Consider the following 22,211-nt stretch of genomic DNA (forward strand, 5'->3'; position numbering starts at 1 on the left):
GGTGGGCAGCGGGCGCCGTGCCTGTCCCGCCAGCCCCAGCCCTTCCCTGGGTGGGAGATGAACCCGGCCCCGGGCTGGGGCCCGACGTCCCACCCACAGGTCCCTGGGGCCGTGGCACCAGCTAGTTCGGCCAGAACAGGGCTGGGCAGCAGGACGGGCCCTCCCGGAGCGGGGCCAGGCCTGTGGTGATGCCGGCGTCCCCCGGGCACGGCCCCTGGAGGCACTGGCCCCGCCGGGGGCGCTGGCGGCGGGGTCTGCGGGGCTCGGGGTGGTGGCCTGCTCTCGGACTTTCCCAGGGGCTCAGGCTTGGAGACCAGTGTCCCCGCCCGTGGCCCGGGGGGAGCCCTGGCTGGCCCGGCAGCAGCTGGTGGAGGGGCCTGCGGAGCAGCCCTTGGGGACGGGCCGGCTGCTCCGGGCAGGAGGGTGCCGCCTCCGGTGGGGTGCCAGCCTGACCGCGGGACCTGGGCCCCCCCAGGCCCTGCCCTGTAGGAAACGGTTACCCCCTCCCCACACCGGCGTGTCCCCCATCGCGGAGACCTCAGCCCTGCCTCTCGCACGTGGGGTGCACAGCTGTGGGCGGTGTGGGGGTGATGGTGGGTGATGTTCAGGGAACAGCTGGGGGGCCAGGGCCTCTCCTCTCTGCAGGTCAGCCACTTTGCGGGGGGGGAGCCTCTCGGGGTGGGGAGCTGTGTGACCGGTGGGGGATGCAGGGCTCCTGGGGGCTCCCACGTGGGCCTTGGGGTGGAGGAGAGGTGGGGTCCCCAGCCCGCCACCCCCTGGAGTCCCACAGCCCAATCTTACCTCCCGGAGCCTCCGTTTTCTCATCTGTGAAATGGGAGGGCAGTGCCGACCGACCCCCAGGTCCTGGGGCGGGCGGGTCAGTGCCTCGTGGAGACTTGACGCTCAGTCAACAGAGACGGCTGTTTCGAGGGGGGCCGGTGCGTAGGGACAAGGCCCAGTGGCTCCGTGGCTTCCCCATCCCCACGGCAGGGAGCAATGGCTCTTGGGAGGTCTGCCCGCGTCTGTGGGGTCCCTGCCGGGGGTCCACCCCACTCCGAGGGCAGGGTGTGTGGCTGAGTTTGTTTCTGTGGTTGCTCAATAGTCAGGGGTAGGCAGAGGGCCGGCCCCAGGCGGGGGGTGGGGGTCCTCGCAGTCACCTGCCCACGGGCTGCCCACCCACCGTGGACTCCCTGGTGGCCCTGGAGAGGCAGCAGCGATGGCGGCCGTTACACTGAGTGAAGGGGGCTGACTTGGAGGCTCTGGCCCTCGACCAAGTGGGGACTGGGGGGCTGGGGAGCGGGGGGCCGGGGGCTGGGGGCCAGCAAGCTCCGGGGACATGGGGCCGTGCAGGGGAGCATCGGGGGCGGCCTCCTCGGGGCCCGGCCCTCCCCCAGGGCGCAGCCCCGGCCCGGCCTCAGTGCTGCAGGGCCAGGCAGCATCCGGGCAGCCTGGGGTCAGCGGCCACAGGGTGACCCTCACTTGGCTGTGGCCGGCCTGGCCCTGCTCCTCCAGGTGAGGGTGCGGTGCCTCGTCTGGCCCCGGGGACAGGGCGGCTCCCACCACCAGCTCCGGGCACTTGGCATCCGGCAGCCCTGCCCGCGGGCCTCGGGCGGGCCTCGGGCGGGCCGCGGAGAGGGCCCGCTCATATCTGTGTGCGGCCGGGGGAGGGCGGCCGGGGCCCGGACCTGGGCTCTGCAGTCAGCACCCTGCCTCGGGGGGTCCGCTGGGGGTGGGGAGCCCCTGGGAGGGTCCCATTGGGCCCGCACGCTGCTCCCACCAACTCGGAATTCTTTTTTATATATATATATATATTATTGATTTTTTACAGAGAGGAAGGGAGAGGGATAGAGAGTTAGAAACATCGATGAGAGAGAAACATCGACCAGCTGCCTCCTGCACACCCCCCACCGGGGACGTGCCCGCAACCAACGTACGAGCCCTTGACCGGAATCGAACCCGGGACCCTTCAGTCTGCAGGCCGACGCTCTATCCACTGAGCCACACCGGTTTTGGCAACTCGGAATTCTTAACGAGTGTGAACGAGGGCCCCACTGTCCTGCTGGGGCCAGTGTTCCGCCTCCGGGCCCAGCCGGGCACCGGGCAGGCCCCTGTGCAGGGACGCGGGGACTTGGTCAGGAGTGACCCGCCTGCGTTTGCTGCCGGGGGCGGGGGGCGGGGGGAGGCCTGCGGCCGGAGGGGTCCATCTCGTCACCGGGAGCTGCCTGACCCTTTGGCAGGAGGCAGGCGTCCCCGAGAGGCAGTTCCTGGCCCCGGGGCGGCACTGGGGCTCCGTGGGCAGGGCCAGGTCCCCTCCGCCCAGGCTCTCGGACGGGCACGTTGCTGCCGTGGCTGAGGCCAGCCCTGGCCTGGGACTGAGCCTGCGGCCCTTCCAGCAGAGCCCTGCGCCCCCTGCCTCGTTCCCCCAGCGCCCCCCGTCCCCCCAGCGCCCCCATCCGCACAGCGCCCCCGTCCTCACAGCGCCCCTCATCCCCCCAGCACCCCCCGTCCTCACAGCGCCCCTCATCCCCCCAGCACCCCCGTCCTCACAGCGCCCCTCATCCCCCCAGCACCCCCGTCCTCACAGCGCCCCTCATCCCCCCAGCACCCCCCATCCTCACAGCGCCCCTCATCCCCCCAGCACCCCCGTCCTCACAGCGCCCCTCATCCCCCCAGCACCCCCCGTCCTCACAGCGCCCCTCATCCCCCCAGCACCCCCGTCCTCACAGCGCCCCTCATCCCCCCAGCACCCCCCGTCCTCACAGCGCCCCTCATCCCCCCAGCACCCCCCGTCCTCACAACCGTCCTCACAGTGCCCCCCGTCCCCCCAGCGCCCCAGCAGGGGTGAGGAGGTTTGGAGGGTCTGTGGTGGGGGCCGTGGTGCAGTCTCCCACACAGGTGCCCCCCAGACCCCTCTCACCTGCTGGGGTGGAGCCTGGGCGGGGAGGGGGGGTCTGGCCGCACCTCTGCCCAGAGCGGGCTTCTGACAGGGAGGGGGGGCCTTGGCTCCCCACTGGCTGAGGTCAGGGCAGAGGCGTGGGGTCAGCGGGCACGGGGGCTGCCGCGGTCCAGCTCCTGGGTGGGGGTGTCCTGCAGATGTGGCCTTCGTCCTGGGAGGCCCGCGGGAGGCCGGGGTGTCTGAGCACACGCGTGTGGGCACGTGCCCTCGGCCGCGCTCCTGCCCCCGCCAGGCGCCTGCTCGCAGACAGCCAGGGCTGATGAGTCCCTACGCCCGTCCAGGGAGAGGGGAGGAGACAGGCTGAGCCTGGTCCTGCCGGGAGGCGCCCAGTGCCCACCCCGTCTCTGCCGGCAGGGGGCGCCCTGGCCCTGCTGGGGACTCTGTTCCTCCCTCAGGCAACCCTTTGCCAAGAAACTCTGCCCCACAGGCCCCTGGCGCTGGGTCTGCCCTGTGGGGGGCTCGTGGGGGGTGTGGGCGCCCCTCCTGCCTCCCCATGCCCCCCGGATCCTGCCACTTGCTTCGCTGGGTGTCAGGGACAGACGCTGGGCTCCGGCTCTCCGGCGCCGGGCACTCACGCCGCTCGCCGCGGTTGCACAGTTCCTTCCTGCACGAGATCCTGTTTGCGCCACCCGGGCACGGGGGGGGGGGGGGGCGTGGGGCGGGGCCAGGATGTCTTCAGAGGCCCGGCCGGGCCTGTGGTGACCCCGAGCCCCGCAGGCTGTGCTGGCCCCCAGTGCGGGCGGCCCGGCTCCCTGACTGGGCCGGGGTGGGGGCCCCACCGTGTCCCGGCTGCTCTCGCTGGACCCACGGGCCGTGGGGCTGGGCGGGCCCCGTGTCTTTCCCGAAGGTGGCACAGTGCGTGGTGTCGGGTGAGTGCCTCCCCGGGGCCCAGGGCTGGGAGGAGGTGACAGCCTCCGGGCCGCAGAGCCTGTGGCCAGCCTGGGACCAGGTGCGTTAGAAGGTGGGGGCCCAGGGTGGGTGCTGGGCACCCAGAGGGCAGAGCTGGGGGTTCAGCTGGGTGCAGACTGGGTGGGCCAGTGCGGACCCCGTGGGGGCATTCTGAGCAGTTCAGCCTTGGGGGCACCTGAGCCCTGCATGGGGGTCGGTACTGAGCTCGGGGGCGGTGGGCACAGGCCGTGTGTGCGGCGGGGAGCTGCGTGCGGACGGGGCCCTGGCCCATGGGCTGCCCTGACCTGCAGGAAAGAGCGTCCTGTGAAATTCAAGGGCCTCGACGAGGGTCTGACTGACAGCACTTATTTATTTATTTATTTATTTATAACACTAAAGGCCCGATGTGCAAAATTCGTGCAAGGGGCTCGGCCCTTGCAGCCCCGGCTTTGTCCAGAAGGTCATCCGGAAGGGCGTCCGGAAGGTTGTACAGCTGTCCAGTCTAATTAGCATATTACGCTATTATTATTATTATTATTTATATTACACTTTTATTGTTACAGACTAGTGGCCCGGTGCACAAAATTCGAGCATTCAGGGCGGGGGGGTGTCCCTCAGCCCGGCCTGCACCCTCTCCAATCTGGGACCCCTCAGGGTATAACGGCAGTCGGACATCCCTCTCACAATCCAGAACTGCTGGCTCCTAACTGCTCACCTGCCTGCCTGATTGTCCCTAACTGCTCGCCTGCTGGCTTTATTGCCCCTAACCACCTCTGCCTCGGCCTGCACCTGGTACCCAGGATTCCCTCCTCCAGCTGACCACAGGCACCCGGGATCCGGGCTTCCCTCCCTCTGGTCAGCCATAGGCGCCCAGGCCGGCTGCAGCTGCAGGGGATGGTGGGCAGGTGGCTTCACCTGGGCTGCAGCCACAAGTGCTGGCGCCTGGGACCGCAGGCGGGCGGCTTCTCTGTCTTCCCTGGGATACAGTGTCGGCGACTTCTCTGGCTGGCTGTGGCCTGGGATCAGGGGGCAGGCGGCTTCTTCGTCCCCCCGGGCTGCAGCCAGCCTCAGGCGCTGGCGCCAGACTTCTCCGACCCCCACAGGCCAGAGCGGCAGGGGCGGGGCTGCTGCCATGTTTTCAGGTTAATTTGCATACTCACTCTGATTGGCTGGTAGCGTGGCGGAGTGACAGTAATTTGCATGTTTCTCTTTCATTAGTGTAGATATCTTTATTGATTTCAGAGAGGAAGGGAGAGGGAGAGAGAGAAACACCACTGATGAGAGAGACTCATGGATCAGCTGCCTCCTGCTCGCCCCACACTGGGGATGGAGCCCACAACCCCGGCCTGTGCCCTGAGCGGAATCCAACCGTGACCTGGTTCATAGGGCGACGCTCAACCCCTGAGCCGCGCCGGCCGGGCTGCTGGAAGCATTTTGAAATCCAGTTGGAGTCTGTGTAGTGTGGACGTGAGCGCTTGGACGTGATCTGCGCGATGGCACCTCGTGCCGCCACCAGCAGGCTCTAGCTCTGGAACGTGCTCGGCGCCCCAGAAAGCCGCGCGGGGCCCTCGCAGTCACCCCACCCAGGCCCTGCGCCTGCCTGCGGCCTCCGTGCACCTGCCGGTTCTGGGCGCGCCTCACAATGGCGTCACGCAGTGTCACGCGAGGAGCCGTGGCCCTCCCCACGCTTCCCCGCTGGCCGCTGTCAGGCTGTGTCTCCGCACCCTCCCCCGCACTCGGCTGATGGCTCACGCACTCTGCAGGCTGTGGCCCGGCCAGGAGACGGGAAAACCGAGGCGCGGGGGTGAGGCTGGAGGGGCTGAGTGGCCCGCCCTCCTCCCTCCCCGGGGCCTCCCCCTTCCACCCCGCCGCGCCCCTCCCCGCTGGCCGCACCGTCTGTTCTGGGCCGGGAGTCTTCGGGGGCTGGGTCTTCAGGTTCCACGTGTGAGCGAGACGTGTGGGGTGTCCTCTGACTCATTCACCAGGACGACCCCTGGGCCCTCCGCCGTGGCAGGTGGCGAGTCCCACCTCCTCGTGGCCGGGCGGTGCCCCGGTGGGTGGCCAGGCCTTCCTCGCCGCGCGTCCCGGACGGGCGTGGGCTGCGCCCAGGTCTTGGCAGTGTCAAAGGGCGCGCCGTGACCGTGGGGTGCACGGGTCCTTTCCGACAGGTGGGGCCTCTCCTGAGAAGCACCCGGAAGCGGACTCGCTGGGGGACAGGGCGCCTCTATTTTCATTTTCTCGGGAGCCTCCACTGGGCTTCCAGCCGCCGCACCGGCCGCAGCCCCAGGAGCAGGAGGGTAAAGCCCTGCTCGGCGTTAGGATTTCATCCTTCCCGTTCCTCCTCCGTGCTGGGTCTGGAGACGGGGCCTGGGGGATCAGCGTGGGAGCTGAGAGGCTGGGGTCTCGTGGACAGAGCTGGGGCCGCAGGCAGAGGGAGCCGCGGGTGGGCGCACAGGGGCGCTGGCCCTCCTCTGTCCGGGGGACGCCTCGCCGGCCGCAGAGGGCCGAGCTTCCCCGAGGCCCAGGCTCAGCTTGCAGCCCTAATTGGGGGGCCATGCTGGTGTTGGGGGGCCTGTCGTCCTGTCCTGGGCACCTCGGTTTCCCCACCCAGTGAGGGCGAGCCACGAGGGGGCTCCCGTGGACCAGGGACTGCGGGAGGGCCCCACTGTCTGTGGGGTGCCCTTGGTGGCTGGTTCAGCAAGGGGGCGACTGGAAGCGCCCCGCCCACACAGTGCCACCTTCTGGGGACAGCGGGGTCCCCCTGCCTCAGAGCCGGACAGGCCTTGTGCCCGCAGCTGCCCAGAGCCTGGCAAGTGGCCAGCGGCCAGCACTACAGTGGCCCCACTTAGGGGGCCAGGCCCCCCACCCCCTGGGATCTCAGCCTTTCCCAGTGACACCCCCAGAGCTTTGGTAATGATCCCCCCGGGAAGGCTCGAGGGGGAGGTGGGGTGACCAGAGTCTGAGAGAGACGTGGAGGGGTCCCCCACAGCCCCGGACCCTGACCTCGAGGAGGGGTGTCTGCGAACCCCCTCCATGGGGAAGTGTGCCCCGGGTGAGGCCAGCGTGGCCCCCAGTGGCTGGCGGAGGGACTGCAGGCTCGGGCCCTTGCGGCTGCCTGGTGTGTCCGGGTGGGGGTGCTGGAGCAGGGGTGGGGGTGCTGAGGCCGTATATGAGTTGGGGGCTGGGGAGCCTTGGGCAGGGGCGTGGCTGGCCCCTGAGCGCACCTAGGGGGAGTGGGGGTTCGGGGGGGGAAGTGGGGGAAAGTGGGGGCTGGGGGGAGTGGGGGCCGGGGGGGAGTGGGGGGTTGTGGGGGGGCCGGTGGGAAGAGGGGGTTGGGGGTAGTGGGGGGTTATGGGGGGGCCGGTGGGAAGAGGGGGCCGGGGGTAGTGGGGGTCGGGGGTAGTGGGGGTCAGGGGTAGTGGGGGCCGGTGGGAAGAGGGGGCCGGGGTCGGCCTGACGCTCCCTCCCTTGCAGACGGCGCCCCGCTCGGCGAGCTCTCCTGGCCGTCCTCCCTGGCCGTGGTGGCCGTGTCCCTGTCCGGGCTCCTCACCGTCGTCGCCCTCATGCTGGCCTGCCTGTGCTGTAAGAAGGGCGGCATCGGGTTCAAGGTGAGGCCGGGGGTCCCCGGGGCTGTGGCCCGGATCCCGGGTCTCCTGGCCACCGGGGGGGGGGGGGGGGCCCTCTGAGCCCGGGCGGGCGGAGGCCACGGTGCCTCCCCTGGGGCTGCTGCCAGGGGCCCGGCCCTCAGGACCCCCGCCTCCCTCCCCGGGTCCCGGCCTCAGGCTGCCCCCCAGCTCAGGGCCAGGCCTCGGGGGCTGGGCACAGGGCGGCCCTCTGGACGGGGAGCGGGCCTGGGGGTGCGGGGGCTCCCGGGCTGGCTGGGAGGGGCCGCCTGCCTCCCAGGGCAGCGGGAGCAGGGGACCCCGTCACGGGCTGGAGGGCCCAGCATTGGGCTTAGGAAAGGGCTGTGCGGCCGACATCAGGGCCAAGGTGGGGCTGAGGGGCAGCGGTACCAGCGTGGACGGCCCCCTCCCCAGGGCCCTGCAGGGTGAGTTCCCAGCCGGCCCCTGGGCTGCATCCTAGGCTGAGCCTCCTAAGAACAGTGGCTGAGGGCGCCCCTTGGGGTGCGGTCCCCCAGCTCGCAAGCCCATGGCTGCCCACAGCGGCCCCACGAGCAGCAGCAGCTCGAACTGGGAGCCGAGAACCCCAACCAGCGGCCTGCGGGCAGGTTCCTGCTGACCCAGCAAACAGCCGCCCGCCCACGGCCGCCCGCCCCGGCCGAGGGTCAGATTCCTGGCCTGCGAGGTCCCGGGGGGGGGGGGGGGTGGGGGCGTGGCCCAGCACAGCACCCTGTGGGTCTCCATGCCGATGCCCACACCCCGGCCATTTTAGAGGAACAGCGTGTTTCTCGCCCCCCCGCCGCCCCTGTCACCTCATGGGTGGGGGTGGGGGTGCGGGCGCCTACCCGGTGAGGACAATGAACAAGGACTCGCCTGTCACAAAGCCCACGGCGGACAGCGGGCAGTTTGCCATCCTCCCCGGCCCCTCGGAGCCCGGGGCCCCCTCTGCCGGGCCCTGAGCAGCAGGGCAGCGTCCCCGACCCGACAGGCAGTGCTGGGGTTTCCTGGGAGACCCTGGGGCCAGAGCGAGGAGATTCTGGGGGCCAGGGCCGGGGCGGGGCCAGGGGTGGGACTTGAGGGCCATCGTATAAGTCACCCCTCCTTGTTCGCTGTGAGAACCGGGCCCCAAACAAGGGCCAGCTGTGGCCCCTCCTCCAGGCGCCCCCTCACGTCCCGGGACCATGGCGCCAGGACATTCCAGCGCCCGCGCTCCGGGGGGCGGGCTGCCTGCACGCGGTCCCGCGGGGAGCTGTGCCCGGGGAAGGGGCCGGGCAGGATGCTCACACTGCCCTACCTGCTCGCCCGCTGTGCTGGCGCCATCTGGGGGGCCTCCGGGGGGCCCCGGCAGGTAAAGGGCTGGGGCAGGGCCCGACCCTGACGGTGGGTGGCCCGCTCAGAGGTCAGGCAGCGGGGAGCACAGGGCCCTGAGCTCTGTCCCGGGGCGCAGACCGGGGCGGCCTGTGGGGACTCAGGCCTCCTGCTCCCCCTCCCACGCCCATCCGCTCGAAGTCCCAGCAGCCTCCGCCTCGGTTTCCCCGGCGCGGCAGGGGTTGTCGGCAGCAGCTCTGGCTGCGGCTTCAGCAGACTTTGCCTTCAGGCTGCGCCCCGGCCCCGGGGAGGGCGTGTTCCCCAGACAGACAGGTGTGGCCGCGCCTTCAAACCCCAGCCAAGCAGGTGGGGCCCCAGCTCCTACGGAGGCCTGCGGGCTGAAGGTCGGGCGGGCGCCGGCCGAGGGCTGGGTAGGAGGCGGGTGCGGGCCTGGGGGGAAGCTGGGTGGGGTCCCTGCCCCCGAAAGTCAGGAAGGCTCCTTGTCCGGGAGGCGGGGTGGGGCATTTAGGGGCTCGTCCACGGGGCAGCGTGGGTGATGGGGCTCGAGGCCCACCCTTGACCGACACAGAACAGACACCAGCCTCCTGGGCAGCTGGTGCCCGGGCGGAGGGTCTGTGGGTCTGTCTGCCCAGGAGCCAGGAGATGATGGGTGAGGGATGCCAGCCGGGGGGGGGGGGGGGCTTGGGGCTTCACCCCCAACTCAGGGGAGGTGGGAGCTCGGCTGGGAAGAGGCTTTTCAGAGCCTGCCCCGCCCTGCCCCTCCCCCTCCCCTCCCCCTCCCCTTCCCCCTGCCCTGGAGCTCACCGTGGCCCCCATGTCCCCTGTACCCCCGCCCCCCACCCCGCTGCCCAGGAGTTTGAGAATGCCGAGGGGGAAGAGTTCGCCGCCGACTTCTCGGCACAGGGCTCCCCGGCGGCCGCCGCTCAGAACGGGCCCGACGTGTACGTCCTCCCGCTCACCGAGGTCTCGCTGCCCATGGCCAAGCAGCCGGGGCGATCAGGTGAGTGAGCCGGGGGGTGGGGGGGGGGCGGGCAGGATGAGGCTTGGGGCTCAGGAGCCGTGATCCTGGGGAGGGGGGAGGGGTGGTGTGTGCCCCCTTCTGGGGGGACCAGGGGCGCTGAGAGCAGGCTGGGGGACAGTCCTCGACCCAGTGGGTCCCAGCCCCACCTGGGGCTGCTGTGCTGGGGGCGGGGCCTGGGTGGGCCACCGTGTGCCGGGGGAGGGGTTAGGGTTAGCGTCCCAGGGTGCCTGACCCAGACCCCCCGGCGCCAGCGGCCACGCGGGACATGGGCTCCGTGGTGCCCGGGGCAGGGCTCACCCCTCCGGGCGGAGGTGCTCTCCGCGCTCCCCCCGTGAATGGGCCTTCCACTCAGGCGCGGGGTGGGGGCAGGCGGGCCCCCTGGTCTGTTCCCCGCCCTGCGGGGCCCTGACAGATGCTGCCCCGGGAGCCGCCTTCGCCGTGGGCTGGGGGCCCGAGGCCCCGGTCTGATCCTAGAGTGGAGGAGCTGCCAGCCCCAGGGCCCAGCCCAGAGGCGTCCCCTGCACCCCAGCCTCCGGCCTCGTCTCCACGGCCCCAGGCGGGCAGGGACCAGGGCGTCCGCGCAAAGGGCCACCTCACACACCCGCGGTCGGCCCAGCCCCCCATGACCCGGGTCGCCGAGCCTGCGCCAGGTGCTGGCCTGGGCCGCTGGGGGGAGCCAGGGGCCACCCCGGGACACGCCCCGGCCTCGGCCTGTCACCCCGTGACCGTGCCTGACTCGGAGACAGTGTTCCCTGCCCTGGCTGGGGCCCCACCTGCCCGGACCCCCTCCCTCCGCGCCCCTTGGGGCCGCGGGCCCTGTGGGTCCCCAAGGTGGCAGGACGCCCTTCGCCCTCTGGGAACGCGGAACAGACGCAAGTTTATTGCTCAGGGCGCCTGGCCTGGCAGGCACCTGGGCCGCGGCGAGGTCACGTCCGGGAGAGGCCGCCCAGCCCGCCGCTTCCCTGCGGAGGAGGGTGGGCGTCCTTCCTCGCGGGGAAAAGCGCGGCGACGGGGAACCCCACGGCCCAAATGGCCGGTCATCGGGAGCCGCCAAGGCCTCTCCTGAACCAGCGCCTCGTGGGGCCGGGCGCTCTGCTGGGGAGACCCCAGCCGGAGGGGCCAGCAGGCTGGGGTGGGGGGTGGAGCCCTGGGACTCAGAGCCCCTCGCGGGCTCAGCATCAAGGTCAGCATTCCCCGGGCCCTCGGGGCCGTTGGCGTGGGAGCAGAATTCGGGGAATCCCCTGGGCCCGGAGGGCGTGAGTGGCCCCCACAGCCCGGCCCCTCCCCGCCCGCCCCCGCTGACCTCGCCAGCTGGCCCGCAGGAGAATGAGCCCCTGTGTCCCCGGCCGGCCGGCCGTGCCAAGCCGCCCCAACAAAGGAGCCTTTGGCGAGCCTGGCGCTGGAATGCCAGCCTGCGGCGGGGGCGAGGGCACCGGTCGGTCCGTGTCCTCCTTCCCGTGGGCTCGGCCCCGGGCCGCTCCAGGCACTGCTGTCCCCGGCCTGAGCCACCCTGTGGCCGGGCACAGCCTTCCCAGACCCACCCAGAAAGATGCCCAGTGCATCCTGAGGGCCCAGACTGCCCGGCTCCTGATGGCAGCCCCCAGGGTGGCTCCCCAGCACCGGCCCGCAGGGCAGCCCCCCGAGAGGCGAGGTGAGGGCGACGGGCGGAACCGGGGTCCCTGAGCCCTCGCCGCCCGTTACAGTGCAGCTGCTCCAGTCCGCGGCCCTGGGCCGGCACAGCCTGCTGTACCTGGAGGAGATGGGCCACGGCTGGTTCGGGAAGGTGAGCTGCGGGCTGGGGTGGGGAGGGGTCGGCATTGTGGGCGGGCGGGTGGGCAGGCGGGGAGGGGGGAGGGGAGCAGGTGGAGACTGCCTTTCCTGGGAGCTGCCCCAGCCCTGGGGTCCCCTCTCTCTCGGTCCCCCCTGCTGGGCCCTTCCTGGGGAGCTGGGGTCCGCAGCCTGGGAGGTGTGTGCTGCCCGGGAGGTGCCCCGAGAGGCCAGCCTCTCCCTGACCCCCAGCCTCTCCCTGACCCCCAGCCTCTCCCTGACCCCCAGCCTGGGCGGGCAGGCAGGTGCCCTCCTCCCCGCATGGCCGCCGGGAGGGTGCCCTGGGAGGGCCCAGACCCGGTTCCTGTGTGCAGCGAGGCGGGAGGGCGGCCGCAGGGCGGTGGTGACGCTCGGCCCACAGGTGTTCCTGGGCGAGGTGCAGTCGGGGCTGAGCGGCGCCCAGGTGGTGGTGAAGGAGCTGAAGGCCAGCGCCAGCGTGCACGAGCAGATGCACTTCCTGGAGGAGGCGCAGCCCTACCGGTGGGTGGCGCCGGGCCGGGCCGGGGGCTGGAGGCGGGGGCTGCATTGGGCGCCGGGACCCTGTCATGCAAGGCAAGCTCTGTGCTCTGCCCCTCCTCCCCCCTCCCCGCCCCCCTGCCCCCCTCCCCGCCCTCCCGCCCCCCTGTCCCCCTCTCCGCCCTCCCGCCCCCCTCCCCACCCCCCTGCCCCCCTCCCCGCCCTCCCGCCCCCCTGTCCCCCTCTCCACCCTCCCGCCCCCCTCCCCGCCCTCCTGTCCCCCTCCCCGCCCTCCCGCCCCCCTCCCCACCCGCCCTGCGTGGGAGCCCGGTCAGCCTGTCGGCTCCACAGGGCCCTGCAGCACAGCAACCTGCTCCAGTGCCTGGCCCAGTGTGTGGAGGTGACGCCCTACCTGCTGGTGATGGAGTTCTGCCCCATGGTGAGTACCCCCTCCTCGCCTGCCCCCCCATCTGACCCCCTCCCCCAGCTCCTCTCCAGGAAGGAGGGTGGGCCCCGTATCCCCGCAGAGAGGACTGCTGAGCCGGGGACCCCTCTCCCCACTCTGTGGGCCTCCCATCTCCCCTAAAGCAAGGGGCCCGCCCCACCCCCAGAGGCGACCGCCAACTGTGCCCAGGCCCCTCCCCCAAGCCCCTCCCCGCAGGCACCCCTCCCCGCAGGCACCCCTCCGAGCCACCCCGAGGTGCCCGGGCAGACACAGGCCCGAGGCACGCAGCCCCGCCGTCTGCCTTCTGGGCTTCTGGCCGCAGCCCTGCCCGGGGTGGCGTGGCCTCCCAGCTGGTGGAGCCAGCAGGTCGGAGTTGCCCCGACACGCGGGCCACCTGCCTGGTTCTGTCCCGGCCCACATCCTGCTCCCGTGGCCCGTCCGCCGCCCACCAGCGGGTCCAGTGGTCCGAGCTCAGAAAGTGGCCTTGGGGGCCCACGGGCTGGGGGGCTGGTCTGGAGAAGGGCCCGGCCTGCGGGTTCGCCCAGCGGCCCTGTGTGTGTGGGGGGGGGGGGGGGGCGGCGGCTTGCACAGGCACCCATCCCATCGGGGGTGACGGCCCGGCCCCTCTTGGCAGGGGGACCTCAAGGGCTACCTGCGGAGCTGCCGACTGGCGGAGCCCCTGGCGCCGGACCCGCTGACGCTGCAGCGCCTGGCCTGCGAGGTAGCCTGCGGCCTCCTGCACCTGCATCGCAGCAACTACGTGCACAGGTGAGGGGCCGCCCCCAGAGCCCGTGGGAGGGCAGCGTCCATGCGGCGTCCAGGGACCCCTGGGCGGTCGTTTTATTGAGCAGAAAGCACAGGCCGGGGGGCCAGACCCTGCTCTGCGGGACGGCGAGGTGACGTGCCCCTGTCCGGCGGGGCGGCCGAAGTGCTGTCCCCTGAGCTTGTTCTCTGCCCCAGAGGCGGGCAGTGCCCCCGGGTCCCCGCCGGCCCCCCCCCCCCGCTCTCCCGTCGCCCTCAGGCCGGGGGAGGGAGGCTCAGTCCTGCTCCCTGGCCCCTGAGGGGGGACAGACGGGCCGGGGTGCCCAGCGCAGGGGACGTGCCTGAAGAAGTGGCGATGACGTGGCCTGGACGAGACGGGCCGTCCTCCCCAACAAGATCCTGGTGCTGAGTGATGACTCGCAACTCCAGCATCAGTGATTTTGTTGAAGAGGGCAGCTGCCAGCCTCCCGCCTGCTGCGCCCACTCGCCCTCATGCCCCCTGGACGTGGCCCCACCCACGAACTCCCCACGGCCCTGCGCCCAGACACCCCGCAGGCAGGCAGGCAGGGGAGGCGCGGCAGCCGAGGCTGCTGCTGGGCTAGAGGTGGGCTGGGGGAACCCCGTTGCTGCAGGCAGCACCCCGCCCCCCGCCCCGCCCAGGCCCCGTGTGGGCAGGGCAGGGCCCTGGGACACTTAGGACCTCAGCCTCCCCAGTGATGAGCTGAGGGCCACGGCGTGGTGGGCGGGAGGACAGACCACAGAGTCCCGGCTGGCTGGCCCCCGAGAGACGAGGGATGGAAGGGCCAGCAGGCTGGTGACCCCGAAGAAGTGGGGGTGCAGGATGAGGTAAGGGGAGTGACCGCTGGCCATGCCCGCACTGAGCGCCGGCCTGTTCTCCATCTCCCTGGGCCTCATGGTCCTCGTCCACGTGGCAGCTTGTGGCCGGGTCCCTGTGGACCCCCCGAAATGCCCGGTGCTGGGCAGGGGCGGGGCTCCGGGCAGGGGAAGGCGCCGCCTCTTGGACACCCTCTTGCCCATCACGGAGCAGCCAGGACGCAGCCCCCTCGGTGGCCTGGAAGCCCCCGCTGGGCACGGCAGGCTGACCCCGCCTTCCCCCCCAGCGACCTGGCTCTGAGGAACTGCCTGCTCACCGCCGACCTGACAGTGAAGATCGGAGACTACGGCCTGGCCCATGGCAAATACAGAGTGAGCGGCCGGCTGGGCGGGCCCGGGGCTGGGGGGGCCGCGGGGCGGGGCCCAGGGGCTGGGGGGGCTGAAGGGGCGGGCCCGGGGGCTGGGGGGGCCGCGGGGTGGGGCCCAGGGGCTGGGGGGGCCGCGGGGCGGGGCCGGTGCCTACGGGCGGTGACTGCCCTCCGCCGGCAGGAGGACTACTTTGTGACCGCGGACCAGCTGTGGGTGCCGCTGCGCTGGATCGCCCCTGAGCTGGTGGACGAGGTGCATGGCAACCTGCTGGTGGTGGACCAGACCAAGGCCAGCAACGTGTGGTGCGTGCCCCCCCCCGCCTCCCCTACCCCCTACCCCCCCCCCCCCGCCATCAGACTCACGGCTGCTCTGCCCGGTGCCCGGTGTCTGGGGAGGACGCAGGACCGATCCCACCTGCCACCCGGATGGTGGCCGTGGCCATGGCTTCTCTGTTGCCAAATCTGCGTTGTCCCTCAGCCTCTGGGCAGCCCGTCCCCGGAGCGGGTGAAGCCACTGCCCCGAAGGACCGAGGCCTTCTCCAGGCCTGCATGCCCCCGCCCGCCCCCACCCCATGCTGAGCAGAGGGTCCCCAGACGCCCCTCCCTCGGCCTTGGCGCAGTCTGCCCCTCCCTCCAGTGACGGCAGGACCGGAGCTTTGCCAGGGCAGCTCCCGTGCGGGCAGTGACCGGCCTTGGGCACGGAAAGGGAACGAACGAACGAACACACGATGGGTTGGGCTCGTTCAGGGCGACGCTGGCCTGTATTGGCCCTGGGCCCCGGGCGTGGGCCCGGCCCGCAGACCCTGCCGCTTGCTGAGGGAGAACCCTCCGGAGGGCGCCCGAGCGCCTGTGATGACGGCCGTCCCCCCGCAGGTCCCTGGGCGTGACCATCTGGGAGCTCTTCGAGCTGGGCGCGCAGCCCTACCCGCAGCACTCGGACCGGCAGGTGCTGGCCCACGCCGTCCGCGAGCAGCAGCTCAAGCTGCCCAAGCCCCAGCTGCCGCTGCCGCTGTCCGACCGCTGGTGAGCGCCGGGACGCCGGCTGGGAGGAGGCGTCCCCAGAGGAGGTCGGACACTCGGGGTGTAGCTCCTGACCCCCTGGGTTTCCCGCTCCCCCGGCTCCCCTCTGGCCGGCAGGGACCTCTGCGCCCCACCCTGGGCCAAAGGGCACCGGCCCGGCTACGCAAAGCACAGCTCGCCCGCGGGAGGGGGGGCTGCCCGGGACGTGCCTGCCCGTTGCTGGTTCCACTTAAACGGGGGGGGGGGGGGGTGTCCTTTAACTGCCCGCAAGTGTGAGGAGGGGACCCCAGACGCTGACCCAGAGGGCAGGTGGGCTCACTGCTGGGAGCCCGGGGGGGGGGCGGGCAGGGCTGAGCGGCCTCCCCCTCAGGTACGAGGTGATGCAGTTCTGCTGGCTGCAGCCCGAGCAGCGGCCCACGGCCGAGGAGGTGCACCTGCTGCTGTCCTGCCTGAGCGCCCGCGCCGCCCCCGAGGCCGAGGAGGAGGAGTTCGAGCAGCGCTGGCGCTCCCTGCGGCCCCGCGGGGGCGGCGCGGGCGGGCCGGGCGCTGGGGGCCCGGCGCTGGGGGGCGCGGGCGAGCTGGCCACGGCCTCGTCCTTCCCGCTGCTGGAGCAGTTCTCAGGCGACGGCTTCCACGCCGAGGGCGACGACGTGCTGACCGTGACCGAGACCAGCTGCGGCCTCAACTTCGAGTACAAGTGGGAGGCAGGCCGCGGCGCCGCCGCCTTCTCGCCGCCAGGGGCCACGCTGAGCCCGGGCTGCCCCAGGCGCCTCCAGGAGCCCTGTGCCCCCGAGGGCGCGCCCCCGGGCGTGGTGCCTGTTCTCAGCGCGCACAGCCCCTCGGTGGGCAGCGAGTACTTCATTCGCCTGGAGGAGCCCACGCCCACCGCCGGCCATGACCCCGACTGCGCCGGCTGCGCCCCGAGCTCCCCGGGCCCAGATCACGAGGATTCGGACGGCGTGGCCGCTGCGCTGGCTACGGAGCCGCCCCTGGGCCAGACGCTTTCCACCGACGGCCCCTGGGGCCATTCTGACCACCACCCACACAGGAGCCCCTCCCAGGACCCACCCTGCCCCTCGCCCTCGCCTGGGGGCCTGATGCAGGTGGAGGCCAGAGTGGAGGATGCTGACTGGGGTGTGGGCATTCTCTGCCCGCCCGACTTTGGGGACCCCCTTGGGGCATCCACCTCTGGAACGGCAGGACCCTGGCTGCCCAACAGCAGGCGAGCCCCCGCGTCCTGGGTCCCGGGCTGCACATGGGGCCGCACGGACGGCAGCCACATGGACGGCTGTCCTGGCAGGAAGCGTGCCCTCCAGGCCGTCCCTGAGCTGGGCCACCCCCTGGCCCCAGCGACCCCCCCGAGAGCCTCTCCTGGGGCCAGAGGGGGCCTGCTATGGCCGGGAGCCAGGCCGCTGCCCGGACCTCCCCCGTCTGTGTCCTGCCGAGGGCCCGGCACCTGCCAGGAGCCTGGTCACACACCCCTGGACAGAGCGAGCGGTGAGGGGGGGCCACAGCCCCCCGACAGAGCCCAGCTGTGCAGAGGAGGCCGAGGGCCCTGCTGCACCCCAGTTGCCCCTTCCGTCCATCCCGACCCCATCCCTAGAGGGAGCCCTGCTTCCCACGGAGGAGGCCAGCGCCCCCCCGGCCCCGCCTGCTCCCCCCACGCCTGCCAGCAGCCAGGCCTCCGCCACGGAGCCAGCCCCCACGTGGGACGGAGGCAGCAGCTCCCTGGAGCTGGAGGCCCCGGGCAGCGAGGACGAGGACACCACGGAGGCCACGTCCGGCGTTTTCACCGACTTGTCCAGCGACGGCCCTCCGGCCGAGAGGCTGGACTCGGCGCCGGCCCTCCGCTCCCTGCAGAGGCAGGTGGGCACGCCCGACTCGCTGGACTCGCTGGACATCCCGTCCTCGGCCAGCGACGGCGGCGGTGAGGCGTGCAGCCCGCCGGCCGAGGGCAGCTCCGGGGGGCAGCCCCGAGCCCCGGACAGCGGCTACGACACGGAGAACTACGAGTCCCCCGAGTTCGTGCTCAAGGAGGCCCTCGAGCCGGGGGAGCCCGAGGCTTTCGGGGGGCTGGCCCCAGAGGGTGAGAGCCCCGGGCTGGAGACTGCGCTCCCGGCCGCCCTCAGCGAGAAGACCCCCTACCGCGACTCGGCCTACTTCTCGGACCTGGACACGGAGCCGGAGCCCCCACCGGGGCCTGAGAAGGGGGCCGGCGGTGTCCCGGCCGCTGGGCCGGAGCCGGGCCTGGGGAGTGCCGAGAGCCCGGGGCTGCGGCCCGCACAGCCGTCGGAGCCCCGGGTGCCGGGGGAGGCGCGGAGCCCTGGCCCCAGAGCGGCGTCACCACTGCCACTTCGGGGGGACTCTCCCCCTGGGCCAAGCGCCTGCCCCCCTGGCCCCAGGCAGGAGGCGGCCTGGCCCCAAGGCCCAGCCCAGGTGCCGCCCGTGCCCGGTCCTGGGCGGTCCAAGGTCTTCCTGCTGACCCCGGTCCCGCGGAGCTCCGAGAGCCACCGCCCCGAGCTCCCGGAGGCCCGCGGACTGCTGCCCGCGCTGCAGGAAAGGATGGGGGGCCGGGGCGCCCCCAGAGCCCCGCTCTGCCTGGCCCTGGCGGGACTCCCCGCAGCCCCGGAGGGCCGGCTGGAGGACGAGGACGAGGACAGCGAGGACAGCGACGAGTCGGCCGAGGAGCTCCGCTGCTGCAGCGTCCAGGAGCAGAGCGAGGAGAGCGAGGAGGAGGCGCCCGTGCCCGTGGTGGTGGCCGAGAGCCAGAGCGCGCGCCGCCTGCGCAGCCTGCTCAAGATGCCCGGCCTGCTGCCCGCCGCCCTCCGCGAGGACCTGGAGCGCAAGAAGAAGGCCGTGTCCTTCTTCGACGACGTCACCGTCTACCTCTTCGACCAGGTGGGCGGCGGGGCTGCGCCAGGGTGGGCGCCGGCCGGGGCGGAGGGAGGCCCCGCTGCTGGCGGCCCCGTCACCGGCTGCCCTGACCCCGCAGGAAAGCCCCACCCGGGAGCTCGGGGAGCCCTTCCCCGGAGCCAACGAGTCGCCCGCCGCCTTCCTGCCGGGCAGTCCCAGCGCCCCCAGCGCCCCCAGCCGGCTGCGGCCGCCCGAAGGCTCCCCCATCCGCTTGACAGGCCCGGAGGGTGAGCTGGGGGCGGGGCCTGCAGGGGCGGGGCCTTGTATCGTGGGCGTGGTCAGAGGGGCGGGGCCTACGGGATGGTGTGATGTGGTGGGCGGGCCTTGTGTCATGGGCGTGGTCAGAGGGGCGGGGCCTTCAGGGATGGCGTCGTGTAGAGGGCGTGGTCTGAGGGGCGGGGCCTATGGGGATGGCGTGGTGTAATAGGCGGGGCCTGCGACATCCCGGGTGGGTGAGGTGTTGTGGCGGGGCGAGGTCTGTGACGTCACTGGCAGTGACGTCAGTGACAGCGGGCGTTTTGCAGGCGGGGCGCTCCCCTGGGATGACGGCTTCCTGCTGACGCCCGTCCGGGAGCCCGCCCCGGCCGCCCCCGCCGCGCCCCCCAAGCCGGCCGCGCCCGGCCCCTTCTCGCGCTTCACTGTCTCACCCACGGTCTCGCCCACGCCCGCGCCCGCCTCCCGCTTCTCCATCACGCACGTCTCCGACTCGGACGCCGGCTCCGTGGGAGGTGAGGCTGCGGCGGGGCCGGCGGGACGGGACGCCGGACCGGGACAGTGAAGTGGGCGATCAGGAGGGCCACCTGCTGGGTGCCGGGCTGTGCACTTATCCTTTTGTGCAAGCTCAGAGTTCAGGCGGGGAAACTGAGGCTCCGAGGGCCGGGTCGCGCGCAGGTGTGTCTGTCTTGGCCCCTTGGCAGGCCTCGCCGCCCTGTCCTCTGGCCTGAGCCTGGACGCTGCCTGGCCCTCAGGCCTCGCTGTCTTCTCACTTTTCCGAAGGGACAGGCTGGACACTGAGTGCCCCTGCCCTGCCCTCTTAGTCCCCCCAGACCTGCGGCAGCCTCTCCCACAGACCCTGCCGGCCGGCCGCACCCACTGCCCCTGCGGCTCAGGGCCTGGCGCATCTCTGGTCTGACGGCCACTGCCCAGCGCCCGGGGTGGTGGCTCAGGGCCTGGTGGGGCCCACACAGGGCCGGGCTCACCCCTCCCTCGTGCGGCACGCCCCCCCAGCCTCAGCCCTGAGGGCTCATCCCTGCCCGGTGCCTCCCCGCCACGTGTGCCCGTTCCCCTGAAGGCCCACCACCTCCACTCACACCCCCGGGGCACCTTGTCCCCCAGCAGACCCGCCCGCTCCCCGCGGCCTCGGCGCGTCGCTGTCCCTGGACACACACGGTCCTGATGGGCCTCTGAGCAAGCGAGCGGGTCACCGGAGCCCGTGCGTAACGCTCGCCAGCCCAGGCCTCAGTTTCCCCTCCAGAGGATAGGCCCTGGCCTGGGTGCTGGGGATTCAGTGGGAGGAGGAGTGGGCGTGGCTCCCACCTAGACGGGCAGGCAGTGAGGGGGCTGGGCAGTGGCCCCAGGCCAGGAGGGGAAGTGGAGGGGGGGGCGGTCCTCAGCACCTCTCTGACCTCGGGGCCCTGTTCGCCAGGCCCTGCAGGAGGTGCTGGGGTCAGCTGTGAGGACGCATGAGGCCCCTCGAGCCCCTGCTGGTCCTGCTCTGGGCAGCGGCGAGGATGGGACGCAGCGGCGAGGATGGAGGATGGGACCACGCGGGGACCGGCGATGGTCGGCAGCAGCTTCCAGCACCTCCGTGCCCGCAGCACCCTGGACAGCGGGGCGGCCGTGCGTGCCAGCCGGTGCTGCCCCCGGGAAGCCCCACAGCCCCTGCCCCTCTGTCCCGGCTGCCCTTCCGCGGTCGGACTGCTTGGCCTTGGAGTGCAGGGGACCTGCTGGCTGCAGGGGGGCGGGGTGGTCAGGGGCTGACGCCCTGCCCACTGACCCCTGAAGGGCGTTGCAGGATGCTGGGCCCCACGCCAGGCGAGGGAGCGGCACAGCCCTGGACAGCCTCTCCCGCCCCCTTGGCCCCTTCTGCCGGCTTCTGGGCTTGCTCAGTGCAGAGAGGAGCCCGGGCTCGGGGCCCGCCACCCGCCCCTCAGTCTGTGGCTGTATTTCCCCTTCACCGACCCGGCTAGACCCCTGGCTCTCCCTCCCAGCAGGGTCTGGGCTGACGCCCGCCTCGGGGTCCCCATGCTGGAGCCAAGGGGGCAGCTTGAAAGATGGGGGACTTCTGGCCCCACCCCTGCCCTCGGCCCCTCTAGAGGTGCCCTCCGCTGGCTGCTGTGGGCAGTACCCTCTGAGGGCACAGCCCCGCCCTGCCCAGCTGCCCAAAGACAGGGGGGCTCCCCCGCGGTCCGTCGGGGCCCTGCCGGCAGGGAAGGGACTGGGGTGCAGCTGGGGGGGGGGGCGGGCAGCACGGGCTATTTTTGTACCTGCTGTTCAGCGAGGGAGCGGATGGAGGACTTGCAGGTGTCGTTGCCAAAGAGACAGGTTAGGTGCGTGGGGAGTGTGGGCGGGCCCGTGTCGGTTTCTGTTTTCACTAGTTGGAGGCGGAGGGTGCTGGTGCAATGACTCTTGTTCCCTGTTTGTTTTTACGGGAAATTGAGCCAGGAAAAGCCTTCAGGCTTCGTGTGTTTCTTTGGGGGTTTGCAGATCAAGCCTCGGGCGGGAGGGCATCTCTCAGGACACAGTCCCTCCTGACCAGGTGGGGGGCTGGCCCCTCCGCCCTCTTGTCCTGCCCCACTGGGCCCTGCCTAAAGAGGATGGGCCACAGACACCCAGGAAGCTCTTCCCACTGCCCCTCCCCCCGTCAGGGGAGCCCTCCCTCAGCACAAGGGCAGTGCGAGCTGGGAGGCAGCCCCACCTCTCTCCAGCCCTGCTCCTGCTCCTGCCCCTGCCCCTGCCTCCTGGCCCTGCCCCGCCCTCCGCTCCTGGCCTGGCCCCGCCCTCCGCTCCCGGCCTGGCCCCGCCCTCCGCTCCTGTCCTGGCCCCGCCCTCCGCTCCTGGCCTGGCCCCGCCCTCCGCTCCTGGCCTGGCCCCGCCCTCCGCTCCTGGCCCGGCCCCGCCCTCCGCTCCCGGCCCGGCCATGCCCTCCGCTCCTGCCCCGGCCCCGCCCTCCGCTCCTGGCCCGGCCCCGCCCTCCGCTCCTGGCCCGGCCCCGCCCTCCGCTCCTGGCCCCGCCCTCCGCTCCTGGCCCCGCCCTCCGCTCCTGGCCCCGCCCTCCGCTCCTGGCCTGGGCTGCAGGTGGCTGGGGCTCTGCCTCCAGGGCCTGGGTGGAGCGGCTCTGCCCGGAGAGGTGAGGAGGACAAGGGCAGGACAGCGGTCACAGCCCCGGCCACCATGCTGTACTTCAGCCACAAATGTCTAATAAAGTTCCTAAAGCCTGGTACTGCAGCTGAAATACGGAAGTAGCTGGGCAGGGATGGGGGCGGGGGCAGGGCCCACACCCCCACCCCTCCACCCCACCCACATCCCCACCCCACCCACACCCCCACACCCCCATCCCACCCACACCCCCCATCCCACACCCACACCCACACCCCCCACCCACACCCCCACCCCACCCACACCCCCACACCCCCCACCCACACCCACTCCCCCACACCCCCCACCCACACCCCCCACCCACAACCACACCCACACCCCCCACCCACACCCCCACCCAGGATTCCTGTGCAGGACCCCCCAATGGCACCCAGCTCGGGGACCCAGGCCAAGG

The 22,211-nt window shown here is 72.3% G+C and overlaps 1 protein-coding gene across 1 annotated transcript; it reads left to right on the forward strand.

Moving 5' to 3' along the window:
* The first annotated feature begins 7,333 nt into the window (after positions 1–7,333).
* On the forward strand, positions 7,334–21,548 carry AATK (apoptosis associated tyrosine kinase). The gene is given in 14 exon segments (XM_079797542.1): positions 7,334–7,452; positions 9,646–9,793; positions 11,518–11,597; positions 12,003–12,121; positions 12,449–12,536; positions 13,177–13,310; positions 14,426–14,510; positions 14,688–14,809; positions 15,380–15,529; positions 15,897–16,875; positions 16,877–18,424; positions 18,519–18,666; positions 18,964–19,167; positions 20,085–21,548. Coding segments are annotated over 14 exon segments (3,891 nt in total). The 5' UTR covers positions 7,334–7,407; the 3' UTR covers positions 20,126–21,548.
* Positions 21,549–22,211: the final 663 nt, after the last annotated feature.

This window comes from Cnephaeus nilssonii (genome assembly GCF_951640355.1).
Source record: "Cnephaeus nilssonii genome assembly, chromosome: 19".
Classification (NCBI taxonomy): Eukaryota; Metazoa; Chordata; class Mammalia; order Chiroptera; family Vespertilionidae; genus Cnephaeus; species Cnephaeus nilssonii.